The sequence below is a fragment of the Cebus imitator genome, unplaced genomic scaffold (assembly GCF_001604975.1).
Source record: "Cebus imitator isolate Cc_AM_T3 unplaced genomic scaffold, Cebus_imitator-1.0 Scaffold119, whole genome shotgun sequence".
In the NCBI taxonomy this organism is placed as follows: domain Eukaryota; kingdom Metazoa; phylum Chordata; class Mammalia; order Primates; family Cebidae; genus Cebus; species Cebus imitator.
Genome location: NW_016107434.1, coordinates 3,673,940 through 3,692,830, shown reverse-complemented (window position 1 = coordinate 3,692,830; position 18,891 = coordinate 3,673,940). Strand labels below are relative to the sequence as shown.

Genomic DNA, 18,891 nt, shown 5'->3' with positions numbered 1-18,891 from the left:
AAACAAAAAAAGCTCTGTCACTGGAGCACACTGCTCCTGAGGAAAGAAGCTACAAGGTGAGGTCCTCTGCATTTAGGAAGCATTCATTTAGATATGAAAGAGCAACAAACCAAGTTTGCAGAGTTAGTAGCAGAGCTAATACTTAAACACAAATGCTAAATGCTCAATGGGTGGTTTAAGAGAATCCTGTGAAAACTAACATTTCACAGCTTTTAAGTTCAAAGTTTAATGCTATACACTCTAGATCCACGAAAGGGCTTGATAACCCTGGGACTAGGGTAGCTCTCAGTAGCGGCTACAACCTATGCCATCCTGTTCCTAGCATGCCTAGAACTCCAGTTACGGTTCACTTATATGAATTAAGGCATTGAAGACTGATTTTAAAATAGAGCTATCTGGGAACACAGTATCAGTCAATCTTTAACATCCTAATTCAAATCAACTCATAGAAACAGTAGAGATACCAAATTGAATCACAATGTGAAGGAACCCTGGTCCTGTAAACTTTGGAGGAGAGGAAGAGGAGGAAGGGTTAGAGCACAAAAGAGAGGTCAACCAGCCTGTGAACAGTGCCTCAGGGCATAGGTGTAGAAAGCTCTGGTTGATTTGAGGAAAGCTGGGAGGCAAAAAATGTCATCATGGCAACAGTTCAGATGAGGAGGCTACTTCAGAAAGGGGATGTAAAGACAGACAAAACAAAAACAAAGAAGCTCCTCTGTTTGTTTTACTTAGTGTAAGTTCTGGGAATAAATAGAAGCATGAAGAAGGGGTACAGGTGGCTGCTGAATAGAAGACAGTGGAGCCCATAACGAGGTGTAGCCTGAGTGTACTGGGACAAAGAAAATGTACCCTAAAATTAAAGCCAACAAGCACTACCACTTCAAGCTAAGTTACTTATGAGATTAATTGGTTAGGATGGTGCCTCTATAGAATGTAACCCAAGGAAAAACTGCCCAATCTGACTTAGACTGACTGTTCTCAGCCCAGATTGTCCTATGCCTGGGTAAGAAGACTGCCCTGAAGGACCTCAGGGTTTGTGTACTTATACCCAAGATTACTCCCTTTCACCCATTCATACTGTCCTCTTGATTTACCTAATATTGCCTTCCTACCTCCCAACTTTTGGCTCTATTTCCTGTATTTTGATGAATATCTCCTTGGCATTACATTGCCACAGATAAATACAACAGTGACCACGTCTCCTTGGAAAAAACTCTAGAGTCCTCTATATTTGGGTACTATCTGTAGGCTGCTTATGTGGGCATAGACCAGTCCTATGTACAGGCATTAAATAAAAAATAGCCTATCCTTTTTCAAATTATAAGAACAGATAACGTTGTGATGGCAAAAGATTTTGATGTTAAGGAGTGTTGCGAATATTGGGAGAACTGGTGAGTAAGCATTTTTACTAACATAGCTCCGGCTTCCAGTACATATTGTGTTCCAGTTCTTCTGATGAAGATGTACAAAAGTGGAATCACTCCACGCACCGAAATGAGTGAGCCTGATGCTCGTTTCAGGAACATCAATCTTATTTTGACTCCATCAATTCCACACTCATCAAATAGCTTAATGAACTTTAAACCCCTACATAGATCATCAGTCTGAGCCAAGTATATTCTGGTAAATTTGAAGCCTGAGTTGTAGTCTTTAGCAACATCTTTCATAACTTTTATTAGCAGCATTCATGTTCCTTGGTAAGTGACTTCTCTGGGGACATGAACATTTTCATTTCTTAGAAGACAAAATTCAATATTCCATGCTGACCACTCATGGAGACCCAGGTTAGAATTATATACCAGTTCTCTTTTTAACATTATTATTATTTTTTATTATTATAGTTTAAGTTCTAGGGTACATGTGCAGATCATGCAGGATTGTTACATAGGTATACACATGCCATGGTGGTTTTCTACATTCATCTCCCCCGTCATCTACATTAGGTATTTCTCCTAATGTTACCCCTCCCCAATCCCTCCACCCTCTGCTATCCCTCCCCTATGCCCCTACCCCTGGTTATCCCTTCCCTAGCTCTCCCACCCCCCAATAGGCCCTGGTGTGTGATGTTCCCCTCCCTATGTCCATGTGTTCTCATTGTTCAACACCCATTTATGAGTGAGAACATGAAGTGTTTGGTTTTCTGATCTTGTGTCAGTTTGCTGAGAATGATGGTTTCTAGCTTCTTCCATGTCCCTGCAAAGGACATGAACTCATCCTTTTTCATGGCTGCATAGTATTCCATGGTGTATATGTGCCACATTTTCCACGGAAAAAACTCAAGACACTTCATAGGTGGAAATAGGATGGATGTAGAGTTTCGTTGGAAAACACGATATGTCAGATTTCAAATAAACTTATGTTTCTTCCCATTTTCTAATTAACAATCACTTTCCAGTTATAGTCTTTATTAAACATTTTTAAAAATTTTTAAACAATCTGATTGTGTTGATTTGAATTCTCTAATTTTTATTCAGTATTAGATGTAACCAAATGGTAGATTCAAAGGGCAAGAGCGAGGGTAGCAAGATCTATAAATGTGTATTCAAATGAGGGTTGCACTGCACTACCACCAGTGGCTTTAAAGCAGCCCCTGCATCCCATGGACCTGTGGCTTTCCGTCTGAAGTGGAGGAGCCTACACACTTAACAGTGTGAGGTATGAGGGATGCTGCCAATACTCATCTTTCAACAACTAGAGTCCTCAATGATGCCTTTAATGAGACAATAGCCCTTCAGTTCATCAGCTCATCAGCTTCTGTTTTCTACATGTTCTTAAAGTACCTACTTCTTTTTGTGTCATCTTTAATCCTTTGGCCTGAGAAGGTGAATCATCTTCTATAGCTATGTAACAGCTCTCATTGCATGAAGAAAAGTTTAGGTGTAATATGCATCTTGTCTTTCACTTCCATTCAAGGGGCAAGACCAGTTCCCTGTCAGTGGAGTTTTTTTTTTTTTTTTTAAACTATACCCTAAGGCTTATCAGGTACAGTATTTACAGTTGCAATTACACAAATGATCTAGCATCAGATATATAACAATAAGTTGAAGAAACTAACATAAAAAGCATCTTTCATAATCTATGTCTATATAGTCTACCTTATCAAAACTATGCTATAATAAATTAACATAGGTATGTTCAAAATTTTTAGAGTTAATTGCATTTATGCAGGATAGTTCTCCATTACCTAAAGAATTAAGGCCAGATTGTCTTGATTTTCTCCCCAGTTTTCCAGCCTTATCTCCCAATATGGTCAGTCTTCCATGTACCTCCCTATGCTCCAGTCTTTATAGTTTCCTGAACATATCACATACTGTTTCTCTTGTTGCTGCTTTTTTGAGATGGAGTCTCACTCTGTCACCAGGCTGGAGTGCAGTGGCACGATCTCAGCTCACTGCAACCTCTGCCACCCAGGTTCAAGCGATTCTCCTGCCTCAGCCTCCTGAGTAGCTGGGATTACAGGATCCTACCACCATACCTGGCTAATTTTTGCATTTTTTGTACAGAAGGGTTTCACCATCTTGACCAGGATGGTCTTGAACTCCTGACCTTGTGATCTACCCACCATGGCCTCCCAAAGTGCTGGGATTACAGGTGTGACATGCCTAGCCACATGTCACATACTTTTATACTGCTGAGTATTTCTTTATGATCATCCTTCTGTCTGAAATGCCCCTTTCACCCCATTTGCAACCTATCAACAACCTACATAAGCCCCTAGTTAAAATGTTTCCTCTCTTTTCAGATCTTCCTTGACTCCCTAGTTAAAATTAACTATTCCTTCCAGGATTTAAATGTTACCTTTATTTAACACATTTTTGTTTTATTGGTTAGTTCCTTAGATGTTTAACTCTGACCACACTTTAACATTCTCAAAAATGGGATTATGTATTTTGGTCACCTTTAAATCTTCTCTGATCCCTAACACATGCCTTTCATGTAGTAAGTACTCAACAAATGCTTGTTGGATGAATGGGTGGATAGATGGATGAATAAGGGATAGCATCTCAGTTTCCTAACACAATAGTTAACAGATGACTGCCAAGGGTCTTTTCCTATCTATAATGGCCTATGGCTCCTTTAGAAAGATAGTAGCTTTGATTTAGTTTAGTAGACAACATTGGGGGAAAAACAAAAAACCTCAATAGACTCTTATAAGAAAGAAATAGACCAGGTGTGGTTGCCCACACCCATAATCCCTGCACTTTGGGAGGCCAAGGTGAGTAGGTTGCTTGAGCTCAGGAGTTCAAGAACAGCCTGGGCAAAATGGCAAAACCCCATCTCTACAAAAACTAAAAAAATTAGCGGGGCATGGTGGAACATGACTGTCCTAGCTACTTGAGAGGCTGAGGTGGGAGGATTGCTTAAGCCTGGGAGATGGAGGTTGCAGTGAGCCAGGATCGTGCTACTGTACTCCAGCCTGAGACCCTGGCTCAACAACCACAACAACAACAACAGAAAAAAAAAAAAAAGAGAGAGAGAGAGAGAAGAAAGAAGAAAGAAGAAGAAGAAAGGAGGAGGAGGAGGAGGAAAAAGAAAGAAATAACATCATCATAGTCCTATGGGAATTCAGGACCCTACAGGAGAAATCTCAGAAGGCTCAGAAGAAGTGGTAGATTCTAAAGGAAGATGAGAGCTAGAAGGAAACAGGACTAATATAAAAGTAGAAGCAAGCTAAGCAACATGAAAGTAGTAAAGTACATTTCAAAGCCAAACAAAAATTAATCTTGGACCGTTCAGTAATTTCAACCAACAATAAAATGTCCTCCGTTCATCTTTAGATATAAGTGATGGCTGAGTTTATGCTCCTAATTGGCAAGTACACATGCCAGTGGACAGGCCTGGTATCTGTCGTTGATGGTGCTCAAGAATCTCATAGAAGTAAAGGGGTCCTATAGAATGGTTACTGGTTTGTATCTGGTACAGATTATAGGATTTGAAAGCACACAGAAATTTTGTCTAAAGTACACTGACATAAAATAATCTTCAGTTCCTCAAACAACCATCAATTTAAAAACACAAGGAAATACAAAAATATGAACAGTCACCAAACTGGTATCAATAATATGTAGAGTAGACATATGTCCCATAAGTATAGAATTGTCCTATATCTATTTTCCATTTTTAGAAGAATCTAGAAATATCCCATATGTGTGTTTAGTCCTGCGAATCAGGCAAATATATATGTGATGTCCAAGCCATCCTGATGTCTCAGTCTTTACAAGCTGGCTTCCTGTAAATCATTGAGATCAAAAATTGAGACATTAGCCCCCAGATCCCCAATGGATCATTCCATAACATGGTCGGGTTTTTATCTTTGTGACAACACACACTTCAGTCTCATCAACCATAAGTGCACAGAGAGGGGAACTTAACAGAGAGTTGAGTGAGGTGAGCACCTGGGCTGGAGGCGCAGCAGGTGAGGATTTATTAATTCTTTCAATAACTATTTGCAGATACCTCCTATATGCTAAGCACCATTCTTAGTACTAAGGATACAGCAAAGAAAAACCCAAAATTATGACCCCTGAATGCTTGCAAAGTAGGAAAGAGACAATCAGGATAAATCAGTATGATATATAGCATGCTAGATGGTGACAGGCACCAACGATAAAGAAAGGTAGGTGGTAAAGAAAGAAACATTTAGTATTAGAATCACTCCTCTATTGATAGAAAACGCTGAGTTTTATCTAAGATATTAGCATCTACATCAAAATAAGATTGGGATTAAAATGGTGACATGAGTGAGGTTTGGTCTCTGTGCTCCTACTCCTTATCCTTAAGAAGCCACTTTTTAGTGTACGCTTCCTTCTCCCATTTCCCCAGAAGATACAGGGTAATTTACTGTGAGCAGAATCTAGTGGTCAATCTTTATATCCCAAATGCCACATTATCATACCAAGGTTTTACTCATAGATAATGTCATAATCCAAGAGGATGTATACCCACATCTAAATTCACTCCTCCCATCCCCAGACAATATATTTGCCTTGGAGATAAAGCCATAATCCAAAGGAGTATTGTGAATGTCAGGAATTCCATATACCATGTCATATGTTAATAAAGAAGTCTGGGTGAGGGGTCATATCCTGCCCATTTTATACCTAACCTGTGGGCTAGAGAAAGGTTAACCCTAACTCTTTACTTTAAAACCTCAATAAACCTGCCTTTTAATCTGCATTTAATTTGGGCCATTCAGACTACATCCGGGATCCTCTTCCAGCTTTGTGAGTTATTTGCCCTCTCATGTGTATTCCACAGGCCTCACAAGGATGTGAACAAGTGGCATACACTTAGTACAGCCAGAGACGAGAGCAAAGCCCAGGAGACAGCCAAAGCTATCACCTACCAAACAGCTGGGTGTCAAGCACAGGCTGTGGTTAAGTTAAAGGCATAACTTGGACTGCAACCTTCACATGTTTAAAAAATCAAGTACAAATGCATGCACACCCACGGGTTTTCATTTGGCTAAGGCTTCCACGGTGCAGGTGGGAGAACTACTTAGATTTTTTTCTCAATTAATTGAGTCAGAAATTGTAGTAAATAAACAGCTTAAGTACATCTTCTACCACCCTCCCACCCCGTCCCATATCATTGAAGAGCAGCTGCTTCAGGATCCCAGGTGGCTCATCAAAGTATGGTCTCAGCATGGCTGCTGGGGCTCTGGCAGGAAGACTCCTCAGCCACTGGGGAGTAGGCTCTGCCATTAAAATATGTGTTAAATATCATATCATATATGTTACAGCACAGAAGAGAAAATGTGCCTAGCATGAGCCAGGTATTATGCTTTTTACAGCTCTACAAACACAAATGATAAGTTCACAATTCACACTCATGCCTACCTTAGAGTAAGCTCCTAACCACTCTCATCAGAGGCTGTGCATGACAGTGATGCTGATACAGATGACAATGGTGACAATGGTCACCTGAAAATGATGTGGTTCCAGAGAAACCATCGACTTTAAGATCGATAATAAGAGAGAACTAGGATAGTCAATGGAGAAAAAGTTGTTCTGAATAGACAAAACTTAAATAGATTGTAGTCATTTATGTGAATTGTGTACCACCAGGCCTAATGGTGAGCCAATATAATAAAATTTATGTACGAAAACAAATATGTCAGAGCAACTTTGATCTGAAATGTATTTAATTAGAATAGCAGGCTCTTTATACATGTGATATAGTTTGAATATATGTCCCTGCCACATCTCATGTTGCATTGTAATCCCCAATGTTGGAGGTGGGCCCTTGCGGGAAGTGTTGGGTCATGGGTGTGGATTTCTCATGTTTTGGTGCTGTCCTCATGATAGAAGTTCTTTTGATATCTAGACAGAGGGTTCTTGTGAAATCCAGTTGTTGAAAAGTGTGTGGCACCTCTTCTTGCCACATACTCCCTCTCTTGCTCCTATTCTGGCCATGTGACATGCTTGTTCTTCCTTTCCTTTCCACCATGACTAAAGGCTCCCCAAGGCCTCCCCAGAAGCTGAGCAGATGCCAGTGTCATGCTTGCACAGCCTGCAGAGCCATGCGCCAATTAAACCCTTTTCTTTATAAATTGCCCAGTCTCAGTTACACCTTTCTTTATGGCAACCCAAGAATGGCCTAACACAATATGTAATCAGATGTCAACATTGTCCACGTTCTAACATGCATGCGTGACATCTTTGTAGCATTTTATACTTTATAAAGTGTACTTTCGGAGGGCAGTCTCAAGCACTAGGCATAATTAGATGCTGAGTAAAAGGGAGCAGGAAATGGTAATAACATAGAGCCTTGCTCTAGAGAATCACAGGTCTGATCATTTCACCCTGACTCCTTTGTGAATTAGTTATAATTTTCACCTTTCTATAGATTAGGAAACTGAGGCTGGAATCAATGAACTAATTCATCCATAGACTTCACTTTTCTATTTACAACTTAAAATGTTAAAAGTATTGCTAGTGAAACACTCAGATATCAGCACCAGAAGAAATCTTTCTCTAAGGAAACCAAAAGCCCACCTATTCTCTATTAGTTGAAGAAATCTTGCTTTAGTTTTTTCTTTTTTTTAATTAAATTTCCCATCCATTAAGTCCAATTAAGCTTTCAGTGATTGGGACCAGATTTCTGAGTGAAATAAAGAGCCAGTTAGGGTGATCCAAACTAATCAAAAACAAGGTGCCATCAGCCTGTCCATGTGCCTTTCTACACACCTGTCACTTAAGGCGCAGAGCATTTTAATAGACATCTACTCTTAACCAGGGAAGGAAAATTTTAAATAGGGTTAAATAACCAATATGGTCCATTTTAATTCCATGGAAAGCAGAGGGAAAAAAGATGGGAATCAGGTTTGACAGAGAGGAGGGAGAAAGAATCAGAGGCTTGGACAACCGCCCCAGCAGGACCTCTCAGGGAAGAGGACAGTGGAGTATGTGGCAATCAAGCTTTACTTTAGGTCCATGCTTTGTATCCTTAGATATTAAAAGGGATCAGAGAAGGTGAACAGCCAGGTCTTTACAGCAGGATGAACTTGTGTTCTTAGAAATACAGTAAATTCACAGCGAGGTTATTTTCTACACTTAAGATATAAGTTGTAAAAAATGTCTCCCCAAACCAGACGATGAATTTTTGTGTAGTTGAGGGTTCTCCAAATCATGTTGCCCATCTATCGACATGAGCAATTTAACATTGCCCCCAGGAAAAATCAATCAGCATTTGCATCAAGAGGCTTTGCAAAGTAGACACTCAAAGAACTGACCTGTCGATCTGTACTCCTGAGGCCGTGACCATTGCAGGCTCATTTCCATTCACAAAGCCTGCTCACATTTACAGTTAAGCAGAATGACAGGAATTAAGACTATGGACTAATCACATGGGATTTTCCCTTTGTACTTTCCAACAATAAAATGACTGTGCAATGACATTTGGAATAGCTAGTGTGACTAATGTCAATGTTTACACTGTTTTTGTTGAGACAATGTTAATAAATAATATTTATTGAGGATTTACTATACGTCGAGCACTGTTCTGAGTACCTCACATGGATTAACTCATTTAATCCTCACAACAACCCTCTGAGACAGGCACTATTATTACCCTCATTTAACACGAGGAAACAAGCACAGAAGTAAGGAAACGTCCCCAAGGTCATACCTTTCGACAGGAAAATTTTTGTACCACAGAAGCATGGAAAAGTTAAATTAATTGTTATAAAGTCACCTAAAGTGACTGATATCCTTGCTACCTCAGAATAAGTCTGCGCTCCCTCTTGGCCCTGAGCTGTCAAAAACAACAAACATTACGATGTCTTTTTCAGTTATGTAACTTCCAGCAACTTGTTTAAGGCAAAGTGGAGACTAGTTGATCAACCATGTTGAATGGACAATCTGCTTTCTTTAAATTTCATAATGTCTATTTCCATATGACAATTTTAAAGGGTGTTTTAAAGACTAGCAAAATCTGGATTCATTTTGATGATAAAATCTATCTTTTATTAAGCCTATTAATCTGTCTGCCTGCCAACCTTTCTTTTATACCTTGTGATAAATGATACACTGTCTTTTATGTTGACATTTTTACCCAAGGACCATGATGTGTATTGTGAGCCTGATCCTATCATGAAAATATTCATGCATTCTAGGGAGTGCATTCATTCAAACAGATTCTAAGTGTTCATTCACAGCTGCACACTGGCAGGCAGCTCAGAATCCTGCTGCAGATGTGTTTTGCTTGACTGGCTATGTTGAGAATTTTTTTATTTGAATGTGCAGATCAGGCCCACCTCTATTTGCAAATAAAGCCCGATTCACACATTTAGCTACCTACTTGATCCCAAAAGTGTTTAGATTTGTGAACCTTCCAATCTATAGGTACCTGAGGACTTAGAGTGAACCAAATTTAAGACCCCTGTGTTCCTGGAGCTTATAATGTATGGCTCATGCTTTAGGCTGACAGGAGCATTTTCAGGGAATAGGGCAACTATTATTCCAAGCTACCTTCTCCATATTTACATATCTAGCTCTCCTGGAGGAAATCTGGAGTTCCTTTAAGGCACCTCTGAGGTGTAATCATTAATTATTGGCATGCCTTTACAAATGGATGAACTAAGACCTGGGAAGGGCAGACAATCTCACAGGTATCTGGCGATAGAAATGCTGCCAAATATAGCAAACGCTTTACCTCGGACTTTACCCCTCTTTTGACTGGTATGTTCTTTGCTGTGTTTCCTAAAATGCCTCTTTCAAAGAGATGAGATTTGTTCAGGACCTCACTATAGTTTATTCTTCAACTGTTCTCTTCTAGCCAGCCTGGACAGTAAAGAGGATTACTTGGAGGAGAATCACTGCCCTAATGTCAAACAATGGCCATGTGTCCTGGATGACTGAGAAGGGACTTAGGAGGGGCTCATGCTACTCCAGGATCAGCTGCCCTATTTTGATCTGATCTCTTGGATTCAGCTTCTGATTCAATATGGTGTGGTCACCAACTGAATGTCTCCTTCTGCCCTAGCAGTATTTATAGTCTGGATCTGGTCCATGGTATAGACACCACGATTCAAATCAATACTTCTCACACTGTGGACATTTACGGGCCAAAATTGATGGAGAACTTTCCATTCCCTCCTGTAATCCTGCTGACTAGCTCTCTCTGCCTCGCCCCATTAGAGAACTCAACTGTGAAATTTTCAGAGTTGATGCCAGTACTGGTGAGTTGCAATGCCTGTACCTTCCAGTGACAGCTTTTCCTATTTGTTGTTAGGGGATAAGCAGCTCCCCTTAGTCCTTTCCCTTTTTTGCTGTAGGAATTGTTTTGAATTGGTTTCAGGGACTCTGGAGCACTTTCTTGGGATTAGTATGAGTGACACGTCAATGAATACAATAACTGATCATGAGGTTTTGTCTCTCAAACACCTTTCTACTTTTAGGAAGGAGGCACCTTAGTTCTCATTTTGTTGTAGTCACTTTATCTTACTGTTGCCTCTGACTATGGATTATCTAAAACTAAGTATGTATTAGCACCAGTCCTGATTGTGAATAATGCTTTTCTGAATGCCTGAAGGTTGGCCACTTTCTCCCAGGTAACTCAAGCCTTCTTCTCCTCTGCTCAAAGGTCTAATTAAAGATGGAGTCTGAACCACCATCTCCAGAACCCAGATTCCTGTGCCTTGATGCATATTTTCCTACTCAGGGTTTCCCAAGAAGCAACGCAGTGCCGTACTCAGGCTTGCCCCTCTCAGCAGCGCTCCCATGTGCTCTCTACCTTTCACCAATCCAATTCCTGTTCCTTCAGGAACTGGCTATGCTCAGGTGTTAATGATGCTAATCATTAATGGTACCAGCTGAGCTAACAATTTTGCATTTCAGCATTTTCATTAGAGGAATTTCTTGAAACAGTGCTTTATCGCAAAGAATAACCAAAGAGAAAGATATCCTTCTGGGTATCTACATGGGTCACAATAACACTGATGCCAACCCAGACTTTCATTCCTACACTTTTCTTACAGATGCGCTGCCTTGGTCATCACACTGGCTGTTTCCTATAGCATAAAACCACTTAAAACGGAACTCAGTAGAAAAACTGTTGATGGCCTGTACAATTCTGCACAGGCAGCAGCAGCTCTGTCTCCCAAGCTCTCTCTGCCTCCTTTGCACTCTGAAGTAAGCAACAGCAAGCAGCTGTCGCCCCACAGGGAAGAGCTCATGTTGAGTGTAATTTCTGAATCTCTTTGTAATCTGACTTTAGGATAGAGTGCTTGCTTTCCTTCTTCTTGGGCATTGAATCCAATAAGAATAAGATTCCTCAAGTAGACAAGCCTGTGCAGGAGCCGAGAGACCTGAAATCAATGAGGAGTTCACTGTCTAGGGAGGCGGAGGGTGAAAAAAGAAGGTCCTGGTGTCTCAGCGCCTCCTCCTTGTAAAGCTACATCCCACCACGAAGGACAATAGCCCAGTGTATGACTGTAGGGTCAGCAATGTACCCTAGGCCAGAGGAGGGTGGAAGTGCACGTGAGGAGAGGAGGTATAGCTCTTTTATTTTGGAATACTGCATCAACAGTCTCAGAGATGATCTGAACTTTGTTTTCCAATTCTAACTACCGGGAATCAGAAATGACATAAAGAGAAAAAAAAAAAAATCTTGGCATCTCAAGAGGCTCATCCCTGTAGCAGGATCAGGGCTGAGGTGCCAGCACTTTTTCTTCCCTCTGTCTGAATTGAAGAGGTGCTATGATGGCAAAATTCACTGAACCAAAGGAAACTGCAGTGGCTGGAAATGTCTTTGTCCCTAAAATACCCCCACTGGCTTCCAAACAAGAAGATGGCTGAGAGGACACCATCTTCTTGTTTGAAGCCTGGTGGCCTGGAGGACCCAGCGTGGCTCCCCAGGGAGAATTGTGGCCCTACAACCTCACCACTGGCTGTACTCCCCACCCCAGAAGCATCTGCTTCATCCAGGTGCAGCCAAAAGAAACTGTTCAAAGGCCCTGACACCCTGAGCAGACATGACGAAAGCAGCAGAAGCCCTGGGAGGAAAAGCTGCCCTGGTTTTACAGGAAAGCAGGTCCCCAATGCTTTAAGCAAAAGAAAAAATGGGCTCATAAAAGAAACAGGAGGGGGAATAGGAAAGATAGCTATGAAAGAAAGAGCTACGGGATTCAATAAGAAAAGGCAGTCCTATGGGAAATGGAAGCTTTGGTAATTTTCTGAGACGACAAAAAATAACTGTGAATGTTCTGTTTGGTGGCTGGGATCGTGGGAGGAGCCTACCTGGCCTTTTGAAAGCTATCACACACACTGACTTGACTTATCAAGTCTTTTAATCAAATAGCTTAAGAATAGCTGCAGTTGGCTTTAGTGAAGTAATTGCCCAGAGATCCTGGGGTAAGCTCAACACTGGAGGCTGTCCAACCGCTCTGGGATGGAGGGAGGGACCAGCAACAAAGACCACATTAGAGATGGGGGCAACTGGGGTGTTTTTCCGACAAGATCTGACGATAAGCAGGGTCGACTTCCTAGTGCAGGAGAGACACAATGATAATACCCTATGAAACACAGCTTATTCACTCATTTGGGGTAATATGTCTCTCATTTGGAATGACTATAGCCTCTCACAGCACTTCTGTTAATGCAGGTTCTATCTCCATGCAGTGGGAAAAATGAAACCTCAATTTTCTTATGTGACTCGTTGAAGGTCATAGTGATTTAGACCTAAAAATAAGAATTCTTGCCTCTAAGCTCAATTTTTTTTTTATTACAGCATCCCACTCCTACTGGATAAATCTTGTATTAAGGGTAGCTTAAAGAACAGATCTAATTTAGAAAGGTTTATACTGTTATGAACTTGTGGGAAATTGGCTAAAGCATTGGGTTCTTAAGACCTAGGACCACCTAGGCCTGTACTTGAGTTTGGTAAAGATCATCCAGAAGAATGCCAAGTCAATTAGATGATGGAGTTGATGGCTTCTAAATTAAAAATTCTTTAAGTAGCAAGAAAAAGTTGAATTATAACATAAAGATTCTTTTCCATGAAAGTGTAAAAACAACACAAAGCAAAGTGGCAAATAAGCACAGATATCTATGCCTTATTTAAATACAAATCCCTCCAAAATAATTATCAGAGTATTTTTCTCTCCAGATAAATTCCTCCCACTCTTTTCTTTTTCACTGTTTCCCCCGTCCCCCCAGATCAACCCTAAGGAGCTAAGGAGCTGGAGAAACCAATATTAAAAATTGTTAAATAACATATTTCACTTGTGCCTTCATCCTTGCTTAATAATCAAAGTAGCATGAGAAAAAATATGCACAGATGTCAGACATACATCCTTCAACTGCAGAGCTATCCCTTGACCTCAGTCCTTATACCGTGGGTCACGTGGCATTCCAAATATTTCCAAGTTTGCATTCATTACCACTTCCTTCCCCAGGAGCTCAGCAGCTTAAAATCCTTAGGACAACCCTGGACATGGCAATCTTGCCTTAGCAGAGAAGGTATGTGCCACCACCCCCTAGTCCTGATGCGGCCTTTCTGATTCAAGTTAATTGCTTTGGGAAAAAAAGGACTCAGCTTCCTTCTCATATCCCCAGGAACATTTCCTTGGAAAGGAGGGGATATTGTGTGTCCAGCATGGCTGATATGCATCTTTAATCAGATAAGCTCTGAGATGCCAAGGAAGAAGAGACTGAGAACATAGGAAGCCCTGAAGTGACCTTGGGAGGCTCAGAGTGTGGGAATATTCTGAGTTTTGTCATTTTAACCCTCAAACCTAACTCAGCAGGAGAGCTTACAGTTCAGCTCTGCAACAACTCACACTGTATGTCTGGGTATCTGGTGTCTGCATTTTAGCACTACTTCCATTGCTACTCACTAGCACCAGAACCTGAAGGAAGGTGTCCACCTCCTTTCCCTTATCTCCTTAAGGAAAATTTGCCAAAACACAGCTGTTATGTAAATGGACTCTGCTTTGGGGAGATGAAAGCAGGCATCCATAAACCGCCAGGTATAAGTTCACTGTCATTCCAACCCAAGGCAACGTGCTCTGAGGAGGGACAAGAGATGTGAGCTCATGTGAGTGCTTCAGCTCAAATTCAGGAATTTGTCCTAGGCGCCCTGTAGGGAGGAACCCATGACAAAGGAGCAATCTTTGATTTTCAGCCAAGGGCCTTTTCTCATCCCTCGAGAGCCGCAAATTTAGATGAAGGAGGACAACGTTTTACAGGGAGGGCTAAATTAGTCTGTCTATGACCAACCTTTAATTGAAACTAATGCAAACAAATGTCTATCTCACTCTGAGTTCTGTTTCAATTAATATTGTGGTGGAAAGGCAGTTGGCAAGGAGAAGACTGTGGTATTTTAAAAATAATAAGCTGAGGATTAGAGTTTTGTTTTGTTTTAAATGGATACTGTAGTCTAAGGAGAAAAGTGGGAGAGAAAAGTTTTCTCCTGGCACTGTTAAAGCGGAATGTGGTGCCAGGCACTCCATCGACTGTCTGAAGATAGGGTAATTGTCACTCTTCTCACCATAACTTCTTGCTTTCAGATCAGCGGCTGGCAGGTTTATCTGCTTCTGAGCAGCTTCAGAGCCACGTCAATGACACTGGCTACGTCAGCAAGAGCAATCGGAAGAGAAGAGGATGCCACTGCCAGCAGCAGTGGGAGGGAAAATTTTAGCCTTAAAGATTCTATCTGTCTGTCTGCCTGATTCTAACTGGCATACATGACTTTCAGTGATTTCAGAAGGCCGGAAGAGGGTATCTAGTTTTAGACTGCCTCCTTAAGGCTTGGGGTACAGTAGCATTTAGTTAACATGTGTTTAAGCCTCCAAAGCCCTTGTTTAGGTCTTGTTCCCTACTTAAGAGAGGCTGGGCTTCCAAATGTATCAGAGGAGATAACCAAAATAAATGCTACCACAAATAAGTGTCTAAAGCCACACCACACACACCTAGAGTGATTACTGCAGTAATTCTGGCTCATTTCACACTATTGATAGTTCCAGCTGCTTTCATTTTTGGCACTATTATAACAAACATGACACTACAACCACCACCAATTTGATTAGGACCTGTGACATAACGCTATTGTATGGTCTTTTTTTGTAAGTAGGTTAACAGCTGCTGCTCTCGAGAATGGCAATCCTTTAAAGTTCATGGTTACAAAGATATGATCCTATTCCATGGTCAAGTATCAGCCACCTTTCCAACCTGGACCATTATATATGACTAACACATTGCCAAAATGCTTTTAACAGTGTTGAGGAGGAGAAAGAAAGCCTAAGGCAAAGGTAACTGAGTGAGTTCAAAGTGAAATAGCTTCCCTAACCCAGACATATTCAGAGGAGAGAAAAATCCCACAGCTAGCACATGCCTGGTGTTTCCACTTACTCTAAAGTCAAAATTTTGGGCAGAGATCAAAAGCTTATGGTTATTGGGTTCTGATAAATCATTTTGTCTAATTTTTCACAGAAGAAGAAGGAGGATGCCAAGCTCAGAAAGCTACAGTTCTTCTCTTATATTCTTAAGACTGTATATAACATCTGGTGTAATGCTCAATGCCAGGCTCCAGCAGGAATGTAATTTAACATTGTATGATGAAAATTACCAATAAATTGTCAACAACTATGGCCAAGTCACTTGATTTCCTGTGCTTCAGTTTCATCACCTATTTCCTTCTCAGTAAGCTAAAACTGAAGATGTTAAGGTGCCTCATAGGGTGAAGAAATGAGGAACACACCTTAAAAAATACGTAAGGTGATAACTAGAAGGAAAAGAATCAATAATGCCACATTTGGAGTCACTGTCCCCATGGCTACCTGTAGCACTCGCTCTAAGCCATAACTGATATGCAGTTCTCTGCAACAGGGGTTCTTAACCTAGGTCATTAAACCCCACAGGCTGTCATGGGTGTGCTTTAAAAGAAGTCCACCAGCTCTGATCTCTAGGGCAGGAAGCCCAGGACACAAAGCTTAAGAACCACTGCTATAATAAATCTTGGCTACAGGTATACCAAAAAACCCCAAAACAAACAAACAAAAAAAACTTACACTGCCAGATGGAGAGGAAAAGTCAGGAAACATGGCTCACAAGCCAAGAGAAATGCACGAGATAAGGATCTCAAGAAAACCATCACCTTCCTAAGCCCCAACTCCTTGGGCCATCTATTCTACACTGACCCTTTCTGTCTGAAGAGAATTTCTTCAAGCAACAATGCCTAGAAGATCATTAATAATAAGCAGAAGAAATGACTAATCACAAAGGACACAGGCAGAAAGTACCTGAGCTGCCAACCATCCACTACTAAAGACACCTGTCAGAGGGACAACCAAAAGATTTCATGGGGCTTTGAGGAGAGCAGGTAGCTTTAAAACAATATGGTTGTCATGAGTTGCAACTGTGGGGCCATCTTGTGTGCAGTGTGAGGGATGAGAATGGAGTATGGGTCTGCATGTCAGACCCAGGATGAAGAGAGGAATACTCTAGTCACTCAGTAGTACCAGCATACCCCCCCACCCGCAAATAAGACCCAACTCCCAGCTTTGATAAAGGAACCATGTTTGGAAGAGAAACTGAAGAGAATTGGAATGAAGTACTTCTACACGAGAAGAGTGGTTCAAAAGATGGACAAGAGGTAAATTGTGATCTTCAAAGACCAGGTCATGGGGCGGGGGCAACAATTAAAGAGGTGTGAGAGAGGGAAAGAAAGAATTTCATCCTAATTCCTCAGAGCTAGGCAGTGCATATAAAATTACCTAAGACTTATAGAGCAATTTACATTTTACAAAACATTATGACATTCATGATATCGTTTAATCCTTATCACCCTGAAACGCTGGTTATATTTTATTTTACACATGAGGAAACTGAGGCTGAGTAGGGCGAATTATGCGACTTGCTCAAGGTCACTTGGCTGAAATCAGCGCTAAGACTCATCTCCAACGCCCCCACCCCTCCGAGTGGCCTTCAACCTTGAAACGCTTTGCATTAACTCCTATAGGGCAAGGCTGGTGTGGCTGCAACAGACTTCGCCCCCCCGCCCCCAAATCTGGGACGGAGCAGCGCCCTCAGGTGCCAAGGAGGGGACCTGAGTGACGCGGAGCCGCTGACTGGGGTTTCCCTGTCCTGCGGGGCTCGCGGAAGCCGGGAGCAGAAGCCACAGCTCTGGAACACAGGGCAGGCAGGCAGTCAAGTCAGGCTCCAGCAGCAGTTGCCGGCGTGGGGCTTAACACGAGACCGGCAGCGCTGGGTGAATTCCCCTCTGAGCGATCCCGGGGCTGGGACCAAGCGCCTGCGCCCGCTTCTCCGACCCGGCTCCCCACGATCCCCGCTGCCCCGCTGGCTCCTTCCCGGCGGTTCCCCGGTGCGTGGGGGCGCCTTGGAAGAGGTATGGGGCTGGGGCTGAGTGTGGAGGTGTCAGAGGGCCGACCCCAGGGCAAGGGCTTCCAACGCCGATCTTTTGGGTCAGGACAACAGTGAACAAACCCCGGCTGAAGTTTGGGCATCAAAGGTTTCAGACCAAGTAGCAAGTTGCCTGGAAAGCGAGCAGTCCTAAGTGGAGGGTCCGGGGCAGAGGTGGTGGTAGGAGAAGAAGGGGGAGGCAGGAGATGGTGCCCCTTTCCACACAGCCCCTGGCGGCCCCGTGGGTAGGTGGCCGGTCCGCCTCTGCAGCCCGCGGGTACGGAGAAAGCGCCCGGCACCGGGCACCGGGCACCCCGCACCGCGGCGCAGCGCAGCCAGCCCCTCCTCGCCACGCTCCGCGCTCCTCCCCACCTGCCCACGGGCTCGCCCCCGCCGCGGAGACTCACAGTCCTCAGAAACTGGATCTCGTCCTCGCCTCCTTCTCCCCCTTCGGCCATGGCTCCCGAGGCGTCGGCGGTGCCCCAGCCTCCGGCGCCTCTGCTTCCCCCGGCAGCAGGCGTGCGCTGACTGCTGCTGCGCTCTTTCTCCTCCTCCTCCTCTTCGTCCTCCTCCTCCTCCTCCGGCTCCTGGCTCAGCCTCAGCAGCGTCTAGCTAATCCCCGACCATATAGGGAGCTGGGCTAACACTCCACTGCACTGCAGAGCGCCAACGCCAGCCGAGCCGCCCGCCCACCCCTCTCGCCTCTCGCCCCAGCCAAGTGCGCTGCGGCCGCCCGCTCTGTGGAGAGCGCAACGCCAGGCGCGTCGAGCTTGCGGGGGCGGCGCGGGGGCCCTGGGCTGGCGCGGCGGAGCCTCCCCCGCACCGCTGGGCACCGAACCGCACACTCAGCGGAGGCGCGCACCCCGCGGCGACCGGAGGATGTCCCCCAAACTGCTCCGATTCACAAACAAAGGCCAGTTGCTTAGCTCCAGCGCGCCCAGACTGGGTACCAACCCTCTGGCTTTGCCGTGTGTGTGTGTGTGTGTGTGTGTGTGTGTGCGTGCGTGCGTGTGTGTGTGTGTGTGTGTGT

The 18,891-nt window shown here is 43.2% G+C and overlaps 1 protein-coding gene across 7 annotated transcripts in view; it reads right to left on the bottom strand.

Moving 5' to 3' along the window:
* Positions 1–18,532, bottom strand: part of RYR3 (ryanodine receptor 3) — a 556,286-nt gene extending 537,754 nt beyond the window's left edge. For 5 of the 7 annotated variants that reach the window (XM_037742376.1, XM_037742379.1, XM_037742378.1 and 2 more), the window contains exon 1: positions 18,269–18,532. In XM_037742376.1, the coding sequence (XP_037598304.1) occupies positions 18,269–18,319 (51 nt within the window). In that variant the 5' untranslated portion in view covers positions 18,320–18,532. The remainder of the gene's footprint in view (positions 1–18,268) is intronic. The other 2 variants (XM_017539543.2, XM_037742381.1) reach the window with 1 other exon arrangement.
* Between the last annotated feature and the right edge of the window lie 359 nt (positions 18,533–18,891).